At 45.3% G+C, this 19,143-nt stretch overlaps 1 protein-coding gene across 17 annotated transcripts in view; it reads right to left on the reverse strand.

Moving 5' to 3' along the window:
- Positions 1–19,143, reverse strand: part of LOC105690854 (disks large 1 tumor suppressor protein) — a 311,797-nt gene that overhangs the window by 104,492 nt on the left and 188,162 nt on the right. Inside the window, exons 1-2 of one of the 17 annotated variants that reach the window (XM_048657367.1) lie at positions 7,779–8,094; positions 7,541–7,747 (exon numbers count right to left, since the gene is read on the reverse strand). The exons of 15 other annotated variants lie outside the window; for them this stretch is intronic. In XM_048657367.1, coding sequence (XP_048513324.1) covers positions 7,541–7,687 — 147 coding nt within the window. In that variant the 5' untranslated portion in view covers positions 7,688–7,747; positions 7,779–8,094. Of the gene's footprint in view, positions 1–7,540; positions 8,095–19,143 lie in introns of those variants that run through there. One more of the 17 variants, XM_012408996.3, reaches the window with a different exon arrangement.

Raw genomic sequence — 19,143 nt, forward strand, 5'->3', positions numbered from 1 at the left:
ATTCGATCTCCGATCGTACAGATCAACGACGCGTACACAGAGGGTCAGATATGACCGCGGATCACACAGGAGCGTTAGAAAATAAAAGTGAACAACAACGAAGACTCCCTCAAATTACCAACAAAAAAAAACAAACAAACAAACAAATCTCTACAAAGTGGAAATGATCGAATCCTGTTTCAGGGGGTCGATTTTCCCTCCATCGAATACGAGGGTTTCCGAACTTGGCGAACCTCGTGGGGGAATCCCTTAGGCAACGTGGTGTTGGTCGCGTGCGACAAATAGACAAAGTCGGGGGTCGCGTCGGTCCAGCAGGCGGGAGTCCACGCGAGCGACTGCCGCCCTTCGTGGAATCCTGATCGCAACGTAACGCTACTAGCATCGGGGATGCTGACGCCCGGAAGAGCGCAAGATCTGAAACCCCCACGCGAGCCGCGGACGTCGCGACCCCCTCGACCCCGCGCTCTACGCTGCGAAGCTATCAACGTTTTCGAATACCTTCGTACGATGCAACTTCCGCTTTTGCCAGAAACGTACATATATTTTAGGAGTGTTTTTTTCTTTTTTCTTTTTCTCGTCTCGTCTTTTTTATCTTTATTCAAATATATTCCGGTGAGCGATAGGTGATGCCTCGTTTTGTTTTCGTTTTCGGTTTTTTATTTTATATCGTTATTCCTTTTCCTTTTATCGTTTCACTCGCGGTGGCATCGCGGATGGAATACCCGAGGGTTTTTGATCCGAGTTTTGTCGGGGTTGTTTTCTCGGGGCTTGAAATGAATCAGATATATACGATGTGTGGCACGGGAATTGAAACCTCGGAGAATCGAATCGTTTTAAACGCACGAGTGAACCGTCAGCGTCCAGGTGAAAGACAAACGATTTAAAGCTATAACCTTTAAAGACGCAGTCGTGAATTCTTGTATATACCGAATCGACCCCCGGTCGGCACGTACCGAAACGTGGTAACGCCTAGTAATTCGCAAGGGGAATGTACAACGCCCTTTTCGTCTCCTCAGCTTCCCTTGAACCCCCCTCAACACCCCCCTCAACACCACCTGCCTTTCGGTTTTCCGAGCGCACGCCAAACCTCGCCGCGATTTCGTACCGCCCCCGCACTTATCCTGCACATCTTTCCCACCCTCATGTTTCCATTAAGAGTGACGAAGTGCGCCGAATACTACGTGGCGGTGATATAGGTGTACGTGGATATATTTTAGAAGACAAAAGCGAATAGTTTCAACCCTTGATTACAAAACGGCTATTTCGATTGAAAATATACCAGCATTTAACGGGCGAGCTTTGTAACCAAAAACCGAAGCAGTTCAGAACCAAAAATTTTCGACCCTTTTCTAACGTAGGTATTTCGAGTCGAAAAAATCCCACTAATTTTTCAAGTTTTGTGCGAAAACATTTTTTTTTTTCAGGTATAGAATACGGTCTACAGGAATTTCGAGAAGGGATCTTAATTATTTATTTATTTTTTTCGTTTTACATGTTTTTCTAATTCGAGAGTGGACGGGCGAATTGTGATTCACTACGCTTCGCGCGAATTGAAAAATAGAAATGTAAATGTTAACAATTGAACGGGGGGACGGTTCGACGTCGTGCCCGCGAAGACGGCTAATTGAGAATCGAGTCGCAATAACCCCGGGGATGGTTTTTAGACTGTAGATTCCGCGCTTGTTCCGAAGTCCGAATAAGTGTTATCGTCTCGTCGGAGGTACTCCGTAGGTACGTCACGTCCCACCGTCTCCGGGTAATGGTTTCGTTTGCACCGAATTTCCCACGATCTTCTAAAACCGACGTTTACACACGTGACCGTGACCACGACGTCGAATAATACACCCTGCACACCGCTCACGCGTCATGGTTGAGAATTAGGAGAACGAACGATAAGAAAAAATACAGGTCCCGGTTATTGGACGATTGTTATTTTTCAAATGTAGAAATTTCAATTGCCCGCTCTTCTCCTACATGGTTCTTCTCCTTCGCGAAATTGTCTTTGAAAGTAAACCGCCCCGGTATCGCGCGTGTATAGATATAATATTCTACCGAAACGTTGAAATCCCGAGAAATCAGATTTCTCATACATACGGTTTTTCCTTTTCAATATTCTTACTCGTCTCAGTTAGAACTTTTATCTTCTCATTCCTTTTTTATTTCTGAGGTATCGTTTCAGCTGTGGCTACGCCGAGTTGGGCTCGTTCGCCGTACGTGTGTGCGCAGTGCATGTACAAATCGAAGGTGGAAGCATATTACCGTGAAATAGGTAAACAGGCAATCGCTCGTGTAGAAAAATCCCGGAAACATTTTCATCGTGTTTTTTGTTATCAATAAGAAATCGATATACCCCAGAAGTAAGAATAAACGAAAGCTGCGGTAAGCTAATAGAATTTTTCCGTCAAATAAATTCCTGAATCTTATTGCCTATCATTTCCTTTAGATTCATAACGTCGATGGGATTAAATCGTAACTAAATGGGGTAACTTATGCGCATTACCACCAGACACAATGTCAGGCCCGGCTCGTTACCGGTCCAACGAGACGCGTCTTCATCTCCTCCCTCACTTTCATTTTCGAACCCAAAGTATACACGTAGAGCGTACACAATTTTCTGATACCGTGAACTCCCTCTACCCTATGGTTGTAGGCTCGTTTTCCACAATCGCCCGTTCACCCTCAACTTCACATATGTACCTACATTCGACACCCCCGTATATTTACTCAACATGTACGCAGAGAATAGCTACTCATCAGCGTTCGTTCAACGAGCACTCGACTATTCGAGGGGGGGTTAATCGACCCCCTCGCTCGAATATGAAAAAATGTAAGAAAAGAAAAAGAGGAGGAAGAAAAAAAATGGGAATCTCGTCGGGGAAGTTTACTATTTTAGCAAATTTCCCTGACGCGGTGTATACGGGGGTGGGGGTGGGATAGTGGATGGCGGTAAGCGGTGTGCGTCAGCATTTGAGCTGGATATCCATGTTCCTAAGGGTAGCCGGATAAGGAGGTTAGGCAGGCGACGGGGGCTCGAAAAGTGAGTGAGCTAGCGAGCGAGCGAGCGAACGAGGAGGAGGTCGCCGTCGAGTTTGGGGTACGTAAACTATATCTCGCTTTAGTCGTTCGTAGGGCTCTTCCGAAAGCCCTTCAACCTTCCTCCCGTTTCCTTTCGCCCTACACAGTAACTGCGGGCATACCTTCACCCTCCCACCTCCCCCCCTCACCCCAAGGTTTTCGAAACTGCGGAGGCAGATTGCGAGCGAATACCTACGTGACGATATGATCTGTCCCATCAGAGCTGGGAGCGATGGTTTTACTACGTCCGTTACACACGGTGTAAACTTACGTGATGCAGCATAACACGTAGTACACGTACACTACGCTGAACCCCCGAGCGAATCTGTAAAGGTGATTGAATTTTAATGCCGGTAAACTGCACACCGCGCGTTACCGGAGATTTCGCGAAAATAAATGGACGCCGTTTAGTTACGGTAAATTTCTATGTCCCACCTTTGGTTAAAAATTTTTCCTCAAAGAATATCGATCGATCGCGATTTAAAAATCACCACATCTCACCGTAGAGCACCGGGACAATACACTCGAGGCGTTGAAGTGAAGGTACGTAATCTAGACACCCCTTGTCTCAAGTGATTTGTGAATACTCGGCGGCGTTACATAATTCACTGTATTTTTCTACATTGAAAAAAGTCGCGCAGTTTATCGATTCGACGTTTTTGTATTTCATTTTTCTTTCAATTTTACTTTCAACTACTTTAGAAAACTGACGAGCGTTCGGATGGAATGCGACAAGTGTGAACTCGGCGCTTTTATAGTTTGTCAGGGATTTAAAAATTGACGACTCGCTACCACCTTCCGTTTCTTTTCCCTACGAAGCCGTACCCCATCTTCGATCGATCGGTCAGGAATAGACCGGATCGAGTTTATCTTTTTTTTTTCCGTGTTCGATTCTTCTTGGCAAAGCAAGCTCGATGTTTTTTCAACCCTCAAGATTGAAACGTCTCAATTGGTAGTCGGTGCCCGACAACCCTACCGCCTGGACGACGAACGTGATCGTAGGACCTCCGTAGGACGTTTAAGAGTTCGGAATTGAAAGAAACGTTGCTGCCGCAGTCCCTTCAGAGTTCTTCTTATCCGAGTCTGTCGGTCTATTTTTTTTCACCCGGAGTAAAAACGATGAGAAAAAAACCGAGCGGGGCAAAGGGGGAGGCGAGAGAGTTGATCGGCGCAGGGGGTAGCCGTACACCTTCATCAGTCCGGTATTGGAATTCGTAAGACAACCGGAGACAGGAGGATTTATTTTTTCTCTCCGCTCTTAATTGTCTTCTTATCCATCTCACGCGGCGCTCCCGATATCTCGGAGGGAATATTTCCCGTCGCGCCCGACGATTCGGCGGTATTGTGTGCGCGGTATAACCAAAGTAAATCGGAAATGAGGTTCTTCTTCGAGTTGGGGGGTAGAAAAAATTTCGGGACGGGGTTGATTGCGAGCTTATTTATCATCCGCCCCCGCAATCTTTTTTTCATCGATATCATCTCGCTTCCGACGGTCGCAAACAAATTACCCAGAAAATTGTTAAATAAAATCCGTCCGGCGTACTTCGGTTAAAGTGGCAACTGAAGAAAATGGGGGATATTTTTATTTTTCACAGTGCGCTCACGTCCGGCTTGGAGTTACGTGTTTGTCGTTTGTTTTCCAAGTTTCGATCGCCGAGCTCGGAGGCTGCGGTACAACAGCCTCGCGTATATCGCCGGGGTATGGCGGGAGCCCCGTATCCTGGCAGGTGGGGATCAACCCGAGAGATATCTCGGTCGTCTGGGAATTCAGGAGCGACGAGTCCCGTGGGACGTGGCTAATTTTGCGGAGGAGAGAGAGAGAGAGAGAGAGAGAGAGAGAGGAAAGAATTTCTCGAGAATTGCCCGCACGCGCCCGAGTTAGGAAGTGAACTGATCGCGCGTTGCGCCGCCGAGATACATCGGCATGAAAATTTTCGAGGGAGAAAAAAAGTCGCGGTTTCTTATCAACGGAAAGAATTATCCTCGGAGTTATTCCGCAGTTCGGAGTCCTTATCCCGTATATATATATATTTATTATAATCTGTAAAAAGGTCCTCGGGGCACGCCTGGCCCGCGCGTGTACGGAAAAACGCTCCGAAATCTCTGACGGCGGTTTGTTCGCCTAAATAAAAAAGAAAGTAGGAAAAAAAAAGGAGGAAAGCTCCAAATTCTAAGTGACCCTCGATCTGGTCAACATTCTCATTTCGCGGATTCGCATTTCTTGCTTTCAACGTTCCGCTGGAATTTTCCAGGATTGTTTCGGAAGATGTTTTTTTGGGATTTTCGACTCTCATTCTCCCATCGATATACGGAGAGACACCTTTGTAAAGCTTCCTGACGAACGACGAGAAGATTGCCCACGCATCAGTTTGAAGGTTCGCAGCCCTCTAAATCCGATTGTCGTTGTCATTTTACCGGGGAATCCCGATCGAGAGCGTGACGATATATCCAACGAATTTTCTCTACCCGGTCGTATTAATCGTCGGGTAACCAGCTCGTTAGGAGTTCAGAATCCCCTCGAACGTACAGTGTGCGTCACGTGGGTTTAATTAAAAGTGATAATTCATCACGGGAACAAATAGTTGAATATACGATCCTAGCAGGTCATAGCGAATATTTGATAGCGGATAAATTACTTACGTTTGATTGAGAAAATTGGGATGAGATTAAGGTCTGACATAGACATATAGCGGTTTCGAGCAACTCACCTGTAACAGAGAAAGCAAAGTTTCGGGTTAATTGGGAATACTATAAATGTTGTATTCGGAGGGTAAACGTACGTTCGGTTAAATATTAACCTTCCAAAACTTTTATTTGACCGAACTAATTGAGGGGAACTCCTCTTATTTATCGACGATTGCCGAAAAGAGCTTCCATCGAGAAAATAAAATAATCACTCCACACCGCGTTTGATTCCTCTTCGGGAATCTGTTCAAATAAAATTAAATAAAATGAAGAAAAAAAAGAAATATCTCTCCGAAGAAACGATTAGAGTTATAATTGATTCCGAATAACGAGGACGTCGGACACCCTCGTTTTTTAGGAGGCCGCGCATTATTATCATCAAGAATGGATGTATCGAAGGTTCGCTTGGGGTTTTCTCGGGTGGAGAAGTGAAGAGCTTAAGGTAAGAAATCCCGTGTAGGGCCCTCGATCGCCGAGCTCCAGGTCTTGGGCCTTTGACACCCGAGGGTTCTCCTTAGTTCGCGTCCCTCTTTTGTACTCCATTCTATACACGATATCCGGGAACAAGTTGTACACTATAAGAAGACTCGAGGGGATCGGAGCGATGTACGCTACCCCTGTACACCACGCGTCTTAAAAAGACCTCGGCGTTGGTGGGAGTCCATTTTTGAAGGGACTGGAAATTTCATCAATAATTTCCGAAGTCAGATAAAAATTGCTACAGCGAAAATTCGATTTTTTAAAAAGAAAAAAGGACGTATTCAATTTTCGGGAGGTTCGTCGGCGAACAGATGTCATACTCGAAATTTCAATCGCCGTAGGCTCGATTAGATATCCAGGGGGGTTTGAAAGCACGCTCAACAATCGGAATACCGCTTACGAATGCGGCATGCAATTTGCCGTGCAAACGTAAGCGTTCGAGTTATACCCGCCGCGTGATCGGTTCACTTTTTCATGAGATGCAGCCGAGACGCGCGCGGTATAGCTGCATCATCGGGTGCGGGTGTTGAAATTTCTTAGAAAAATTGCCACCGGGTAAAATCGGACGAGAGATTTTCATCAGCGCCCTTTTATCTCCCTCCCTATCGAGAGATCTACCTCGCGGGATGATAAATTGATACGCGGCTCGAATCCCTCGGGGCCTCCGAGGCTTCCGGCAATCGAGCCGCTTCCTTTTTTTTTTTTTATTCTACTCATTTTTATTTTCATTTATATTTCTATTTTTATAACAGCCGATAAATCCGGTGAACGTCAAAACGAAAAAAAAAAAAAAAACAAAAACACTTTTCATTATTTATCATCATTACTGCTCCGCCCCGGCTGACCGCATCAAAAAATTATAAGGGAGCGTACCGAAATTCGGGGTCGCTTTGTGCCAATATCGGTAAACGGGTGGTCAGCGTAATACGAGCCAAACGGGGACGATGAGTGTTGAATTTATATTCATTAAATAAATTCAGGCTCCGCGTGTCCGAGTCTTTGAATCTCGAAATTGATACCCTCTATCTGAATATTTCGTAACGAGGACGTCGGCGGGTGTTTCTGGTAAGGGTGTATGTGTGCGGTGTACGAGATCAAAGGAACTTTTTGGCAAGAGCCGGAAAAATAGCGTCAATAATGACGAACGACGGTGGAAGCTCGCATGTCCTTTGTCCAAACAGAATTATACCGTTCGAATATCGGATAGCTCGCGGGACATTTCACCGGCCTTTGATTCGACGTGGTTGTTGGAGAGGGACTCGTGAGCTGTGAGGGAATGATATAATTCGGATAATCTTACCCGTTGACCAGTAGCAGCGTTGCAATCGGAGATGGAAAACGTATCGACTACCGAGTCGAAACGGACCAATTTCTTCGGATGATGTGGTTTTTTGGTGCGGGGGCACAACGAGCACATGGCTGGGTCCCCTGGGGTAGTCGGGGGCATAGCGGGACGCTTTAAACACCACTCTCTATCTCACTTTCTTTTGTGACAGTTGTCGAAAAATTCGGTAATAACGTTTCGTCGAATGTATCCGATCGCGTGGATTGTGGTCACTGTTATTTATTGACTAATTAAATTTTGTCTTCCTTTTGTTTCGTTTTATTCAATCCTTCGGATTTCAGGTATATTATTGTCGGGATGAAGCTCAAAAATTTTATTACGATGATTACACCGATTTGAAAAGTTTATTAAATACTAAATCACTATGTATGATATAGGCACAATTATTGCGGTTTTTTTCTTCTTTTATTGTCGATTGTTTCTAATATTTTTTAAAAGCATTTCTTCATCAAGGTTTCCGGGAGATTTTTCGCGCTGCTAGTCATCCACACGTTGCAATTATTATTTCGTCACCTGATCGATGGTCGTTGGAGTCAAAAAAAAAAAACTCTACAAAAGCGGAGAGGAGTCAGTATCGGAAGCGAGTGATTTGAATTTGTTTCAACAAAATCGGGGATTTTATCGAAACTGTTCGGAATTTTTTTCGTTCTACTTCTCGACGGAGATCAGATTTTTATATTTCCAAATTCGAATGTAGGAAAATTCGTGGGATGTTGGTCGGAATAATTTTTCATCGGTGTTCAGAATTCGCACGCTGCGTTCGGCGGTGGCAAAAGGCTCAAGCAACTGAACGCGGTTTGGTCGCATTTACGGTTCGATTTTCAAACGACTGTGGGTAAATGCAGAATCCTGTAGATTCCAGCTACACATATATATATGAGAAATATCGAATTTTTATTCCCTCGCTCCTCTCCTCGCCGTATTTATAAGGTATATTTGCACATCTGCACCACGAAAACTCGATTTACCGCACCGCGGTACTACACTCTCCGCGCCGGGAACAAAGAGGAAATTCGAAAGGAGTCGCACTTCCTCCGCGATGCGTTCGCTCCGAACAAAAAAGAGAACGAAAAACACGGAGATTGAATGACAACGAGAACCACATTAATTTATTTCAAGGAGAAACGTACGCGCTGCAGATAACCGCGATCTGCATAAACTCTAATGGAAGTGTCTCGATAATGCGACCGGATATTGTCGAGTATCCGGCAGGTCGGTCCACACGGTTAATCGATTTCCGGTTTCCGTGACCACGCGAATTCTCCGGGAAGTCGATAGAACTTTTTTTCCCCACCTGAGAAAAGTTCTGGCGAACGACGGTCCAGCAACGCGCGTTTTGCCGTCATCAACGTCGTAATAACATCGAAAGACGAGCCGTTGATCAGAGTAAACGTCGGTCACCTAATTATGCTTAATTTCGCAATCGGAGTGGCAAATCGCTGATTACCATTAATTAACTATAACCCACCGCGATTCCGAGTTCAACTAATCCGCGTTCGCTCCGAATCGGAAACTTGACCATCCAAAAGTTAATCGTAGCGATCGAAAATTGTATACACGCCCCGCGTCATATATGCGAGTAATGAACAAGCGAACGCGGCTCATAGTTCGGATTGTAAGCCGCATTAATCCCTCCAGCATCGTTTCGTGATCACTCCACGCACCGATGCAGGCGATAATTGGTAACGTTACCAGTACCAGCCGGTGTGGAAACATACGTGTTCCACCTATATTACCACGACGGATATACGCGCTGCGATGACTAGCCAAATTGATAAAAAAAAAAAAATAAAAAATAAAAGAACCAATTTGGAAACTCCCTCTATTGTGATAGTGGAAATAGGATGATTTGAACCTATCGTTTACCGTGTGATGTATAAGGAAAAAAAAAAGCCGCTCCGAAAGCTTGCCACGGGTCGAGTTTAAAGGGGCTAACTTCGGAGTGTGGCTTAATTAAGTAACTCTTGTCTCCTTATACCAAGTAGCGTCGACCCCCGCGGACTTTCATGGGTATCCCTCTCCTCTCCTCTCTTTCATTTCGACCCTCGACCCCCCGACCCCCCGATCCTCTCCTCTTTTATGTTCCTGCTTTTCTGAGAAACTTGCGCGGAGCAACGGTGAATTTAATATTAAATCGTTTCACGTGTATAAAAGTTCTCCGGTGGTTTATACGGAGTAAACTGTTAAACGAGTGGATAAAATGATCTTCAAACGGACGGCTGGCAATCAACATTTTTAACTGGTTGAAATGAAAAGATGTTGAAAGTATAAATTTTAATAGGTCAGCCGGTCGGTAAGCCAGATTCACGGTATTCCGTACAAGCTTGGGTATAATTTTGCTCGATCGAAAATAGATTGGACATGAAATAAACGAATGAAAAGGTGGTAGCGAAAAAGCTTGTTTGAGCGAAATTCGAAGTGGTTACGGGTTATGTAGATGTGTAATAAGGATGTGGAAATTAAAATATCGGATATTGGAGCTCTCCCCCATCGTTGTCCAAGCAATAAGCGGTAACCGTTCCGCACATTACGAGCTTAAAAACTTTTAAACGTGATTGGCGAACGCGTTGCGTTACGTTACGTTACGTTACGTCTAGTTTCGCTTGAACTCCTCTCTACTCTGCATATAAAGTGGTAAATTAATTCCGAAATACCCGACGAGCCTGCAGCAGAATTCAGGCTCACCTCACAGCTTTGCCCAACGTTCGAAGTTGTTTTATAAGTAACGTTTTTCGTACCGTGAAAAAGGGGGAAATAAAGAGAATTAAAAGGAAAAGAGGAACAGAGAGAACGAAATAAAACGTTGCAGCGCGAAACTACCTTTACATAAACATCAGAAACAAATTCCGCGCTTTACCACCTTCTATTTATTTTCCTCACTCGCGTTCGAAAACGAAGCTTTTCTACCTCCGCTTCGGAGCATTCAATTAGTTCTATTTACAATTAGTTCAAGTTTCAGTTGCCGCTGTTCGGTGCAAATCAGCAACCATCAATTCATCAACCTTCAGGCTTCGCGAACCCATCCCATATGTATATTTCAAATAGTTTTACGAAGGGTTGAAACTAATTGAAAAGTTTCCATTTTCCTCGCAAGCTTGAACTTATTTCTACATACACGGGCTTCAGTCGGATCGTTAGTCATTCGTACATTTTTCAACTGATTATTATCTTTTCCCGCCCCTTTTCTTTTTTTTTTTTTTTTACCACTTCAATTTTATTACACGAGCTTTTACCTTTACACATCCATTTCATGAAACCTGTACACAAACTTCCCTATTCGATTCTCAATTCATCGCAAGAAAACAAAAATCGTCTCCTAAGCGCGATTATTTTCTCTCTTTTTATCTTTCTCTTACTTCCGGTAGAGACGAGACAAAAAAAATCAAACAATAAATAAAACGCGAACTTTAATCCTGAGCAAAAAAAAAGAATAAAAATAATAATCAATGATAATAAAAATGATAAGGGAAAATAAAAAAGGTAACCAAGGAGCGTCGTACGACGGGTTCAGTCTGAAGACAATCTGGTAATAACGTGACTACATGGTTTCGTCCTTTGGTGAATTATAGTGAGAGGGAATGTTTAGACAGCTTAAACAGCTTTATCAGGTCTAATGACTTTAACGGTTCCGGTTGCTCGAAGGGCGGCCCGTGGATTTCCTCGACCCGTAAAACGGTACGTGAATTGAAATAAAATAGAGCGGAATTTCGTGGATTCTTTTGCACGCGATGAGCGGTAGAACAAAAGTTCGGTTTACCGTGAGAGAAGTAAATGAAATGTCGGGAAATAAGCGAAGCGTAACCGACCGTCTAACGAAACATAAAAGAACGCGAAGAAACATAAAAGAAGCTGTTGTTATCTCTGCTGTACCCACGTGGTACACGTGTAGAGTGCAGAAGACTGCACGACGCTATACCGCGATAAAAGACATTGCAGAAAATCTGAAACAACGTCAGAAGAGTTGTCGAAAACAGTCGACGTATGCACACGAGAGAAATATGAGTGGAAATGTTTCGCGATTAATCGACGTGCATTCTTTTTACAGCTGACGTACGAACGACTGCGATCGGACGACGCGTCGTTGCAGCACCGACGACCATCGAATTTTAACTATCACCGAGGGATTTGCTCTGCGAACCTCCGGATATCCAGCATCTCGAATACCGCTCACCGATGACCAATAACAAGCGATTACGCCCCCGGCACCAATGGCTCCGAGTACAAGTTTCCAATTTTTATACACCGAACCGATCGTTATTCTGGGTCGCGATATTGAAAAGGAAAAGAGGAAACGAGAATACAAAAATGGCAGAACGACATTCCGTTATCGCTCTTTTGATTCCCCCCTCCCCCCCGACTCGTTTCATATCTCTTCAATCCGCAGTTTCATTACTCTCAGGGAACTTGCGTGGATATGGTTAAAAAAAGGCATGTAAAGTTTACTCATCGATCTGTAGATCCGCATTATTAGGCAAGGACAGTTTCCGTGCACACGCACCGATGGATGAAGGGGGGGGTGGCAGGTGAGGGGGACACGGCAGAGTCAAAATTGTGGCCCTGACAAAGCCGCGAGTGAATCGATATCCCGTGGCCACGACGAGCTTCAACGACCCGCCCCGGCGTCGGTTGAACGTCGGATAAAGAGGAAGAGAAGTGACAGAGACGGCGAAGAAAAAAGGGAAAAAAGTAACGCGGTGGTACGAGGGGGTGACTTCGTACTTCTGCGCATTGCGTGCGAGGAACCGGGGAAACCTTCACTCCATCTCCCGTGCAGGGACGAGCCAGGACGGATCCTCGGGACTGGGAGCTAGTAAACGGTAGCGGTACGCTGAAAGGTCCCGACGTACCTTCCGGATGCCCTTTCCGCATCTCCATGAAATATTGAAAATTTCTCATCTCACCGCCGCGACAAAGTCTCGGTTAGTTTTTTCTCGACACCCCGTGGCGATCGGACTCTCGGAGAAGGACGAATGGAAAAAAATTCGAACGACTCGCAACGATGGAAATGTAAAACAATATGATCTCTGCGGTAAAAAGTGTTTTACTCGTCGCCCATCGTTGTTTCGTCTCCTTTCTATTTTCCTTTGCCGTTGGACACGCGTAACTAATTAGCGCACGAAAATACGGAGAAATGATGATGCGAACGAGGCGAAGAATGGGGTGGCAGATCTGCGTACCTAACCGGTGAGACGCGAGCAAACGCCACCGCGACGTTGATTATCTCGCATCCCCTCACAGGCGATCGTTAGACGCAATTATCAAACCGGTGCAGAAAAGAGATTTGCGCACGATAAGTAGACGTACGGCATCCGGATAATTGCGGTAATATTCGTACCGCGAGCGACTTGCGCGTACGCACGACGTGCTCGAATCAATGGCCCCTTATCTCCTCGGCTTTGTGCAACCCCCTTTCTCTCCGAAACTCCAATTACCGATCGTCTATACACGTAGTTGGTACGAGAAGCTTTTGTCCCCGCGAAAAGTAGATCACCTGCTAACGATGACGCGACGAATCCCGAACAACTACTAGCCAGCTGACTGTCGTAATCCGGAGTAAACACGGAAATCTGACGAAATATACAACTGTGAGCGCTTTACTTACGATCACCCTCCCACCCCCCACGGTGGACGCACCTGATCGTCGAGACGAAAGACGCGGCGAAGGTAAAGTGATAAAAATGATTCGTACGCTACGATCTACCGTTTTTCGACGAGGAATCGGTGAGTAAAAAATTGAATTGGGTCGCTTGTTAATTCGGTATCATTCGTTATTGCGTATGTCACCCCGCGCATCCATCGCGCACGTGGTTCTCCGTTCCGCGGATAAGTAACTTCTGGTGTTGAAGATCAATACCAGTTCAACGTGTTCATGTGTACGTGTATTGTTCCAGGTACACATATATATATATATATATTCAGGGATACGGCGAAGGGTGTGAACGGGAATGCGCGCGGATGTACGTCAAATATATACTTCGCTTACAGGTTTGCACGCGTGCGACTCGCGTGTGGATAAAAGTACGACAGGTAACGGGGATGGGGTGGTCGAAGGACGAGGAGGGAAGGAGAAGGGAATTTCTGGAGCCCGTGAAAACACTGACCTACGCCACTGCGCGCACCTGGCATACTACCGCGGGCCAAGAGAGACGAGAGGAGGCGGCTGAAACGAGGCGAGGTGAGGAGAGGAGGTATTCCGTGGGAATCCCGAAGTCTCGAGTTCCGAGTTCCCGAGGGAGCCGCGGGAAGCCGGGAGAGTCGCAGGGATCGCGCAGCTGAGCCACCCCAAACCCCCTCCGACGCCGAAGGGGTTCGTATTATTAACGTACTACACGCCACGGTCGCGGAAACTCGACTGATTCACTTTTTTCCACCGTACGTACGTACCTAGTTACCCGACACTGCGCGCGATCTACTTAAAAGCTAACCGGATTACGCGCACCTACTTGTAATCGCGCATGCTGTTAATTATTTTACGATTTTTATGCACGCCTTCCACAATTTGCTTCTTTTTTTTCGGTTGGTTTTTATTTATTTTCATCGGGATGGAATCGCTGAATTTTCATCGGCGAACTTCGATTCGTGATCTGGATCGTGTTTCCCTCTTTCGAATACACCCGGAAATTTTTCACTCGCGAGATAATGCGCGACCGCGTGTTCGTTAACGATTGCGGGCGAATACTGGTAACCGACAAAGTCGTACGGGCCATGCAACGTGCGGGGAAATTAATGGTTTTCAGAGAGGCAATGGAGCGTTGAGTTGTTGATTCGCCGGCAAACGAACGAGAGGAGAACAGGAGCCGGGAGGAAGCGACGGGCTTTAATTAAAAGAATTTCAACCACGTGCAGCCGACCGACGTCGGTTAGAAATATTATCGGTAATTCGATAACGACGCTGGTCATCGTTGCGTTTTTTACCGACGATAAAATAGTGCAAATTAGCGTCGATCGCTCGACGAGGAAAAACTGAATAAACGTTGTAAAACAAGAAAAAATTCACTCCGTCAAAATTCTTTTCATTTTCAAAGAGAACCCGAAAGGAAAAACTGACATCTACGGAGACAAGGGGATGTGATTCGGTTCTCCGTTTCTATCGGATCCACGTTACGGTTGACAGCGACTTGTAGCCGGATCATTCGATGGACACGAGGTATAAATTATGGAGGCTCGGTCAGCACGTAACACCGTCTTCAACACAAAAGCTAATGGCATTACGTGTCGGGCGATACGTTCGCCGATACGTTAGTTTGTAATCACCACTGTCGGCCCACAACTGAAACAACTGGAGAACCGCTCGGAACGGCATGTTCTATCGCCTGAATTTACTTAAACTCCGACGATGCTTGGTCGAAGGGTTTCACTTCGGTGGACGTGTACATATTTTCCGTCCCCCCGTTTTCGGCTCCGTTACGCACTCTTCCTTTTTTTTTTTTTTTTTATTTTCAGACTCTGCTCGAATTTGTCGAGAAAATCAGCTCTGTCGTACATGGGAAAATTATTATTATCGTCCAATCGGGCGGCGTGGACGAAAATCTGAACATTCGAGGGTTTGAAAATAAAATTCACGCCCCACACGGCGAAACGTTCGAGGGAACGGTGAGCGAGGTCGAAGTTCCGTACGCGGCAGGGGCTACGCGGCTGACCTAACGCCGACCCTCACCACTTCTCTCGCCTATAATAATTATACCCTAACGGTATGGATCCAATTTTTCACGAAGCGTCGATTCAATATTTCAACGAAACGATATACGCGACGACGCGAGTCGGATCGATGACCGATCGCTCTTACAAACGACCCGATTGCGAGAAAAACTGGAGTAGTAAAGCCGACGTGAGGTCGGCCATAACTTTCTGGTCCCGCTAAAAGCCTTGCGACGAAACGTATTTTCTTGTTTCTAAATTTTTCTTCCGCACGCAGCTTTCCCGAGAAAACTTGCGAAACGGAGAAAAAAGGGATCACGGAAGTCGGAGTGAATCGAGGGGGCCATGTGACCGGATTTTTAAAGTTGAGAGCGAGCTTGAGAGCGTTGTGCAGTTCGGGGGCGTACTCCCGATCCGTTCGGCGATTCAGAGTCACGCTAGGTGGTAGTATTTTTTTCGTCGTAGTTTGCCTGTTGCTGCGTCATACGTATAACCTGTACAAACCTAAAGGGGCTGGCGTAGTGGGTCGTATTATTTTATAATAGTATCGCGTGTTCCCCGAATGTAGCAAATCCCGGGCGCTCCGAAGGGGGACTCAAAAATTCTCCGCCGCGGTAAAGCGGAAGTGACCAATTCGGTGGGTTACGAGGTCTTACCTCACCTTCGCGAATGACACGAGAAGCCGTAAAACGGAGTTTTTTTTAGGGTCTGGCTTACGTCACCGGTTGATAAAACCAACTGCGCCCTCGTAGCCCTCCGTTCGGAGTATTTTTTTCACGCGCACTTATCATACTTCCACTAATTTGCCGGAGTCCTCGTTGAATTTTTACGGCAATTAATCTTCCGTATGCCGACCGAATTATTCGGTGTTTGTTAGTTTGTTAATTATTTCGCTATTTTTCGCTCGAATTTAATTCGAAATCTTTCGTTTTCCGTTTCTACGATGAATTTCGAATTTAAGCTAGCGGCGCTTCGTTTTTTCCTCGTTCGATAGCGGGGACCCGTGTAAAGTCTAAAGAAGATTGAAAAGTTCGTTGATTGATCGAAGCCCGGAGGTTACATCGGAGGCAAAAAGTATAGCCACTCGAAATCTCCATTTCGCTAGTTTCTTTTATGAGGCGGAAAACAGAGCGAAGAAAAAAAGTGAGCCGCGTGTCGCGCATGCATTGCCGAGGGCGAGGATGCGGTTTTCGATTTTCTCTCTTAGTCTCTTTTTTACAAAGAATTTTCGGAGCCGTGTAACACGCTCTCAAACAGAGAGCTTTCGCCTTTTTAGTCCGGAACCGGTGAAAACCGAGAGGTTTTTAAAAATGATGTAATCGCGAGGCAGGTATTTAAAAAAAAAAAATCTCGAAACGTACGGTTCAAAGAAAATATTTTATCACAGCCGTTGGATTTTTCTTCCTCTTTTTCGCGCTCGTTTGTATATCTAAATTCATACGTTTTAACGGGTTCTGAATCATTCGAAATCTTGTAACGTTCACCTGAGTCCGACGGACGCCAGAAAATATCAATGAAATCATCTGCTCTATTTCGGATCGCGAATTCAGCGATTACAACACGACTAACTTCGCTGTTAGCTACTTTTTTTCGTTATCTGACTAGGCCGAGGTGACCGTTACGACGTTGTTCGTGCAGCCGAGGTCTACGTCTTTTTCAACCTTATCGCAAATTTTATACCCTCTTCCCCGCGGCCCCAGGTAAGCTTGCCCGTACTTATTCTTTGCCAGTAGGTGAACCCTATTAACCGTAAAAACGATTGCTTATCAATTTTCTTTTTTTTTTGTTCAATGAAAAATTATTGTTTCACATTTTTTGTGAGCTCGGTTAAGAAGTTTCACGTATTTCGATTAGTCGGCCAAGGTTCGGAGTGTACGCAGCTGCGAATAAACTCACAACGAACAAATACCAAAGGCAGTGTACGTTCGAGCGAAGGTCTTAGCCTTGAAGAAAAATATTCTTCGTTAATGTTACTTCGCGCCGGTAAAATTTCGCCATTACCTATACAACCGCGTGACCACCGTTACTTTATTATGGTTCAGTTTGGTGAACGAATAAACCTCGAATATGGTTTATTAATACCGAGCCTGCTGCGAACGTTGAAAAGCTGTTGAAAAAAATTTTTTTTTCAAAATTTATCAAGGCTAACGGTCCGACAAAAAATTTCTCCGCTGACGCGAAACCCGATCGCCCCGCAAAATTTACTTTCGGTATCTAATCTACCCCGACAGCTCCGTGAGGAAGACGGAAACGCGGTGACATCGGCAGTAATGGAGCTCTCACCGAGAAACAAACAAACAAACGAGCGAACGAACAAACACGCGAGATGTTGGCTCCCTATCGATTTAACCACCGTTTACCTTCTCTCAGGAAACATTCGCTTTCGGTAAAACACCCGAAAGAATGAATTTTACGTCACACGAAAGCTCGAGCTTTTGGAAAAAGTTTTCACGTTTCGTTCGAAGGATGTTGAAAATATTTCAGAAGCGCGGAGGCTTGTTGCGCCGATGGAATTATGGCGAGGAACTTGGTGGATTATGACCGATTGTAAAACAATTTCGAACAGATCGATACAGTATGCATAGGTACTACGGTAACTCAGAAGTGGCGGTATACTTGAGTGAGAGATACGGGGGAAGGTGTACGTCGATACGAAGAGTATTCGCCTACACGTGCAGCTCAGTTAGTCAAATAGCCGAGGTAATCGGAAACCATTTCTTTCGAAGGTCGTCGGTTACGCGACCGTTTGGAATTCGATCGAAACCACGTTATTATTATTATTATTATCATCTACGTACATCACGTTTACGCACTTATTCGATATCGAGTTTCTCCTACTTGGGAGGCTCGAGTTACGCACATGACAATGTGACAAGTCGCGAATTCGCGGACTGACTGTTGTTTGTCCCCCACGTGTTGCGAGGGAGCACCCACCCAGCCAGCAGCAGCAGCTGCTGCTTGCCTCGTATCGTCGCGTTTACTTTCGGAATCGATGGTTCGCCGATATTACAGCAACCTGAACGAGGATTTACGTGGTGCTGCCATCCGCGGCTACGCGACAAACACTCCAGCTTTTCAACCCCCGTCGCAGGGGATGACGGGGAGCAAGTTTTACCAAAGCTTTTTCCGCCTCCACTTAATGTGGTAGAAAATTAAAACGATCCGACGAAAAACTTTTTAAATAAGTGAAAAGTTTTGGTAGAAAAAAAGTTGGGGAGATTGATTGATCGTACGGGCCGGAATAGAGAGGGGGGTGAAAAATACTCGAAAAAGATTGAATATTTTATGGGTCTGTGATACGAGCATTAAATTTATCACTCAATAATAAAAACGAACGATCAGACTACACGAATGTAGACGATGTTACGTGCTTCGAATTTTCTCGTTGTCGTTCTTACGTAATTTGGGGAAGATTCCAGTCAGTTAATCGATGCGAAAAATGGTATTTTTTAACCGTATCATCCATTGTCGATTTCGACAGTCCATGATGATATTCGATTCTTCCACATACTAAATTATTAACCCACGCAAAAGTCGAATTTTTGTTCAGAGCTGGTCTTTATAGGTCGATACATGGGTTATCTGCAGCTTCCCGTAGCGAACGAGCTTTTTTCATTGATTTTCCAAAGCTCCCAAAAGCTTCCCTGGAACGGATTCAGGTGGCGGTGAGAAGCTTGCAAAGCTCCGCCAACATTCCGCGCGCATGGTACAAAATTATTATCCGTAATGACTCGATCTCAGATTTTACTTTAATTCATTCCTCGCCCTCTCCGGACTCTTATATTCCTTTCACGATCGGATGAACCGGAATGTCATTTAAATACGAAATAATGTCCCAAGATAAGTGGAGGAAGATCGGTGGTAATTGAGGTAAAAATAACTAAAAAAAATCTCGAAAGCCAGAAGCGGGCGGATCGAGG

The sequence above is a fragment of the Athalia rosae genome, chromosome 6, assembly GCF_917208135.1.
Source record: "Athalia rosae chromosome 6, iyAthRosa1.1, whole genome shotgun sequence".
Lineage (NCBI taxonomy): Eukaryota > Metazoa > Arthropoda > Insecta > Hymenoptera > Athaliidae > Athalia > Athalia rosae.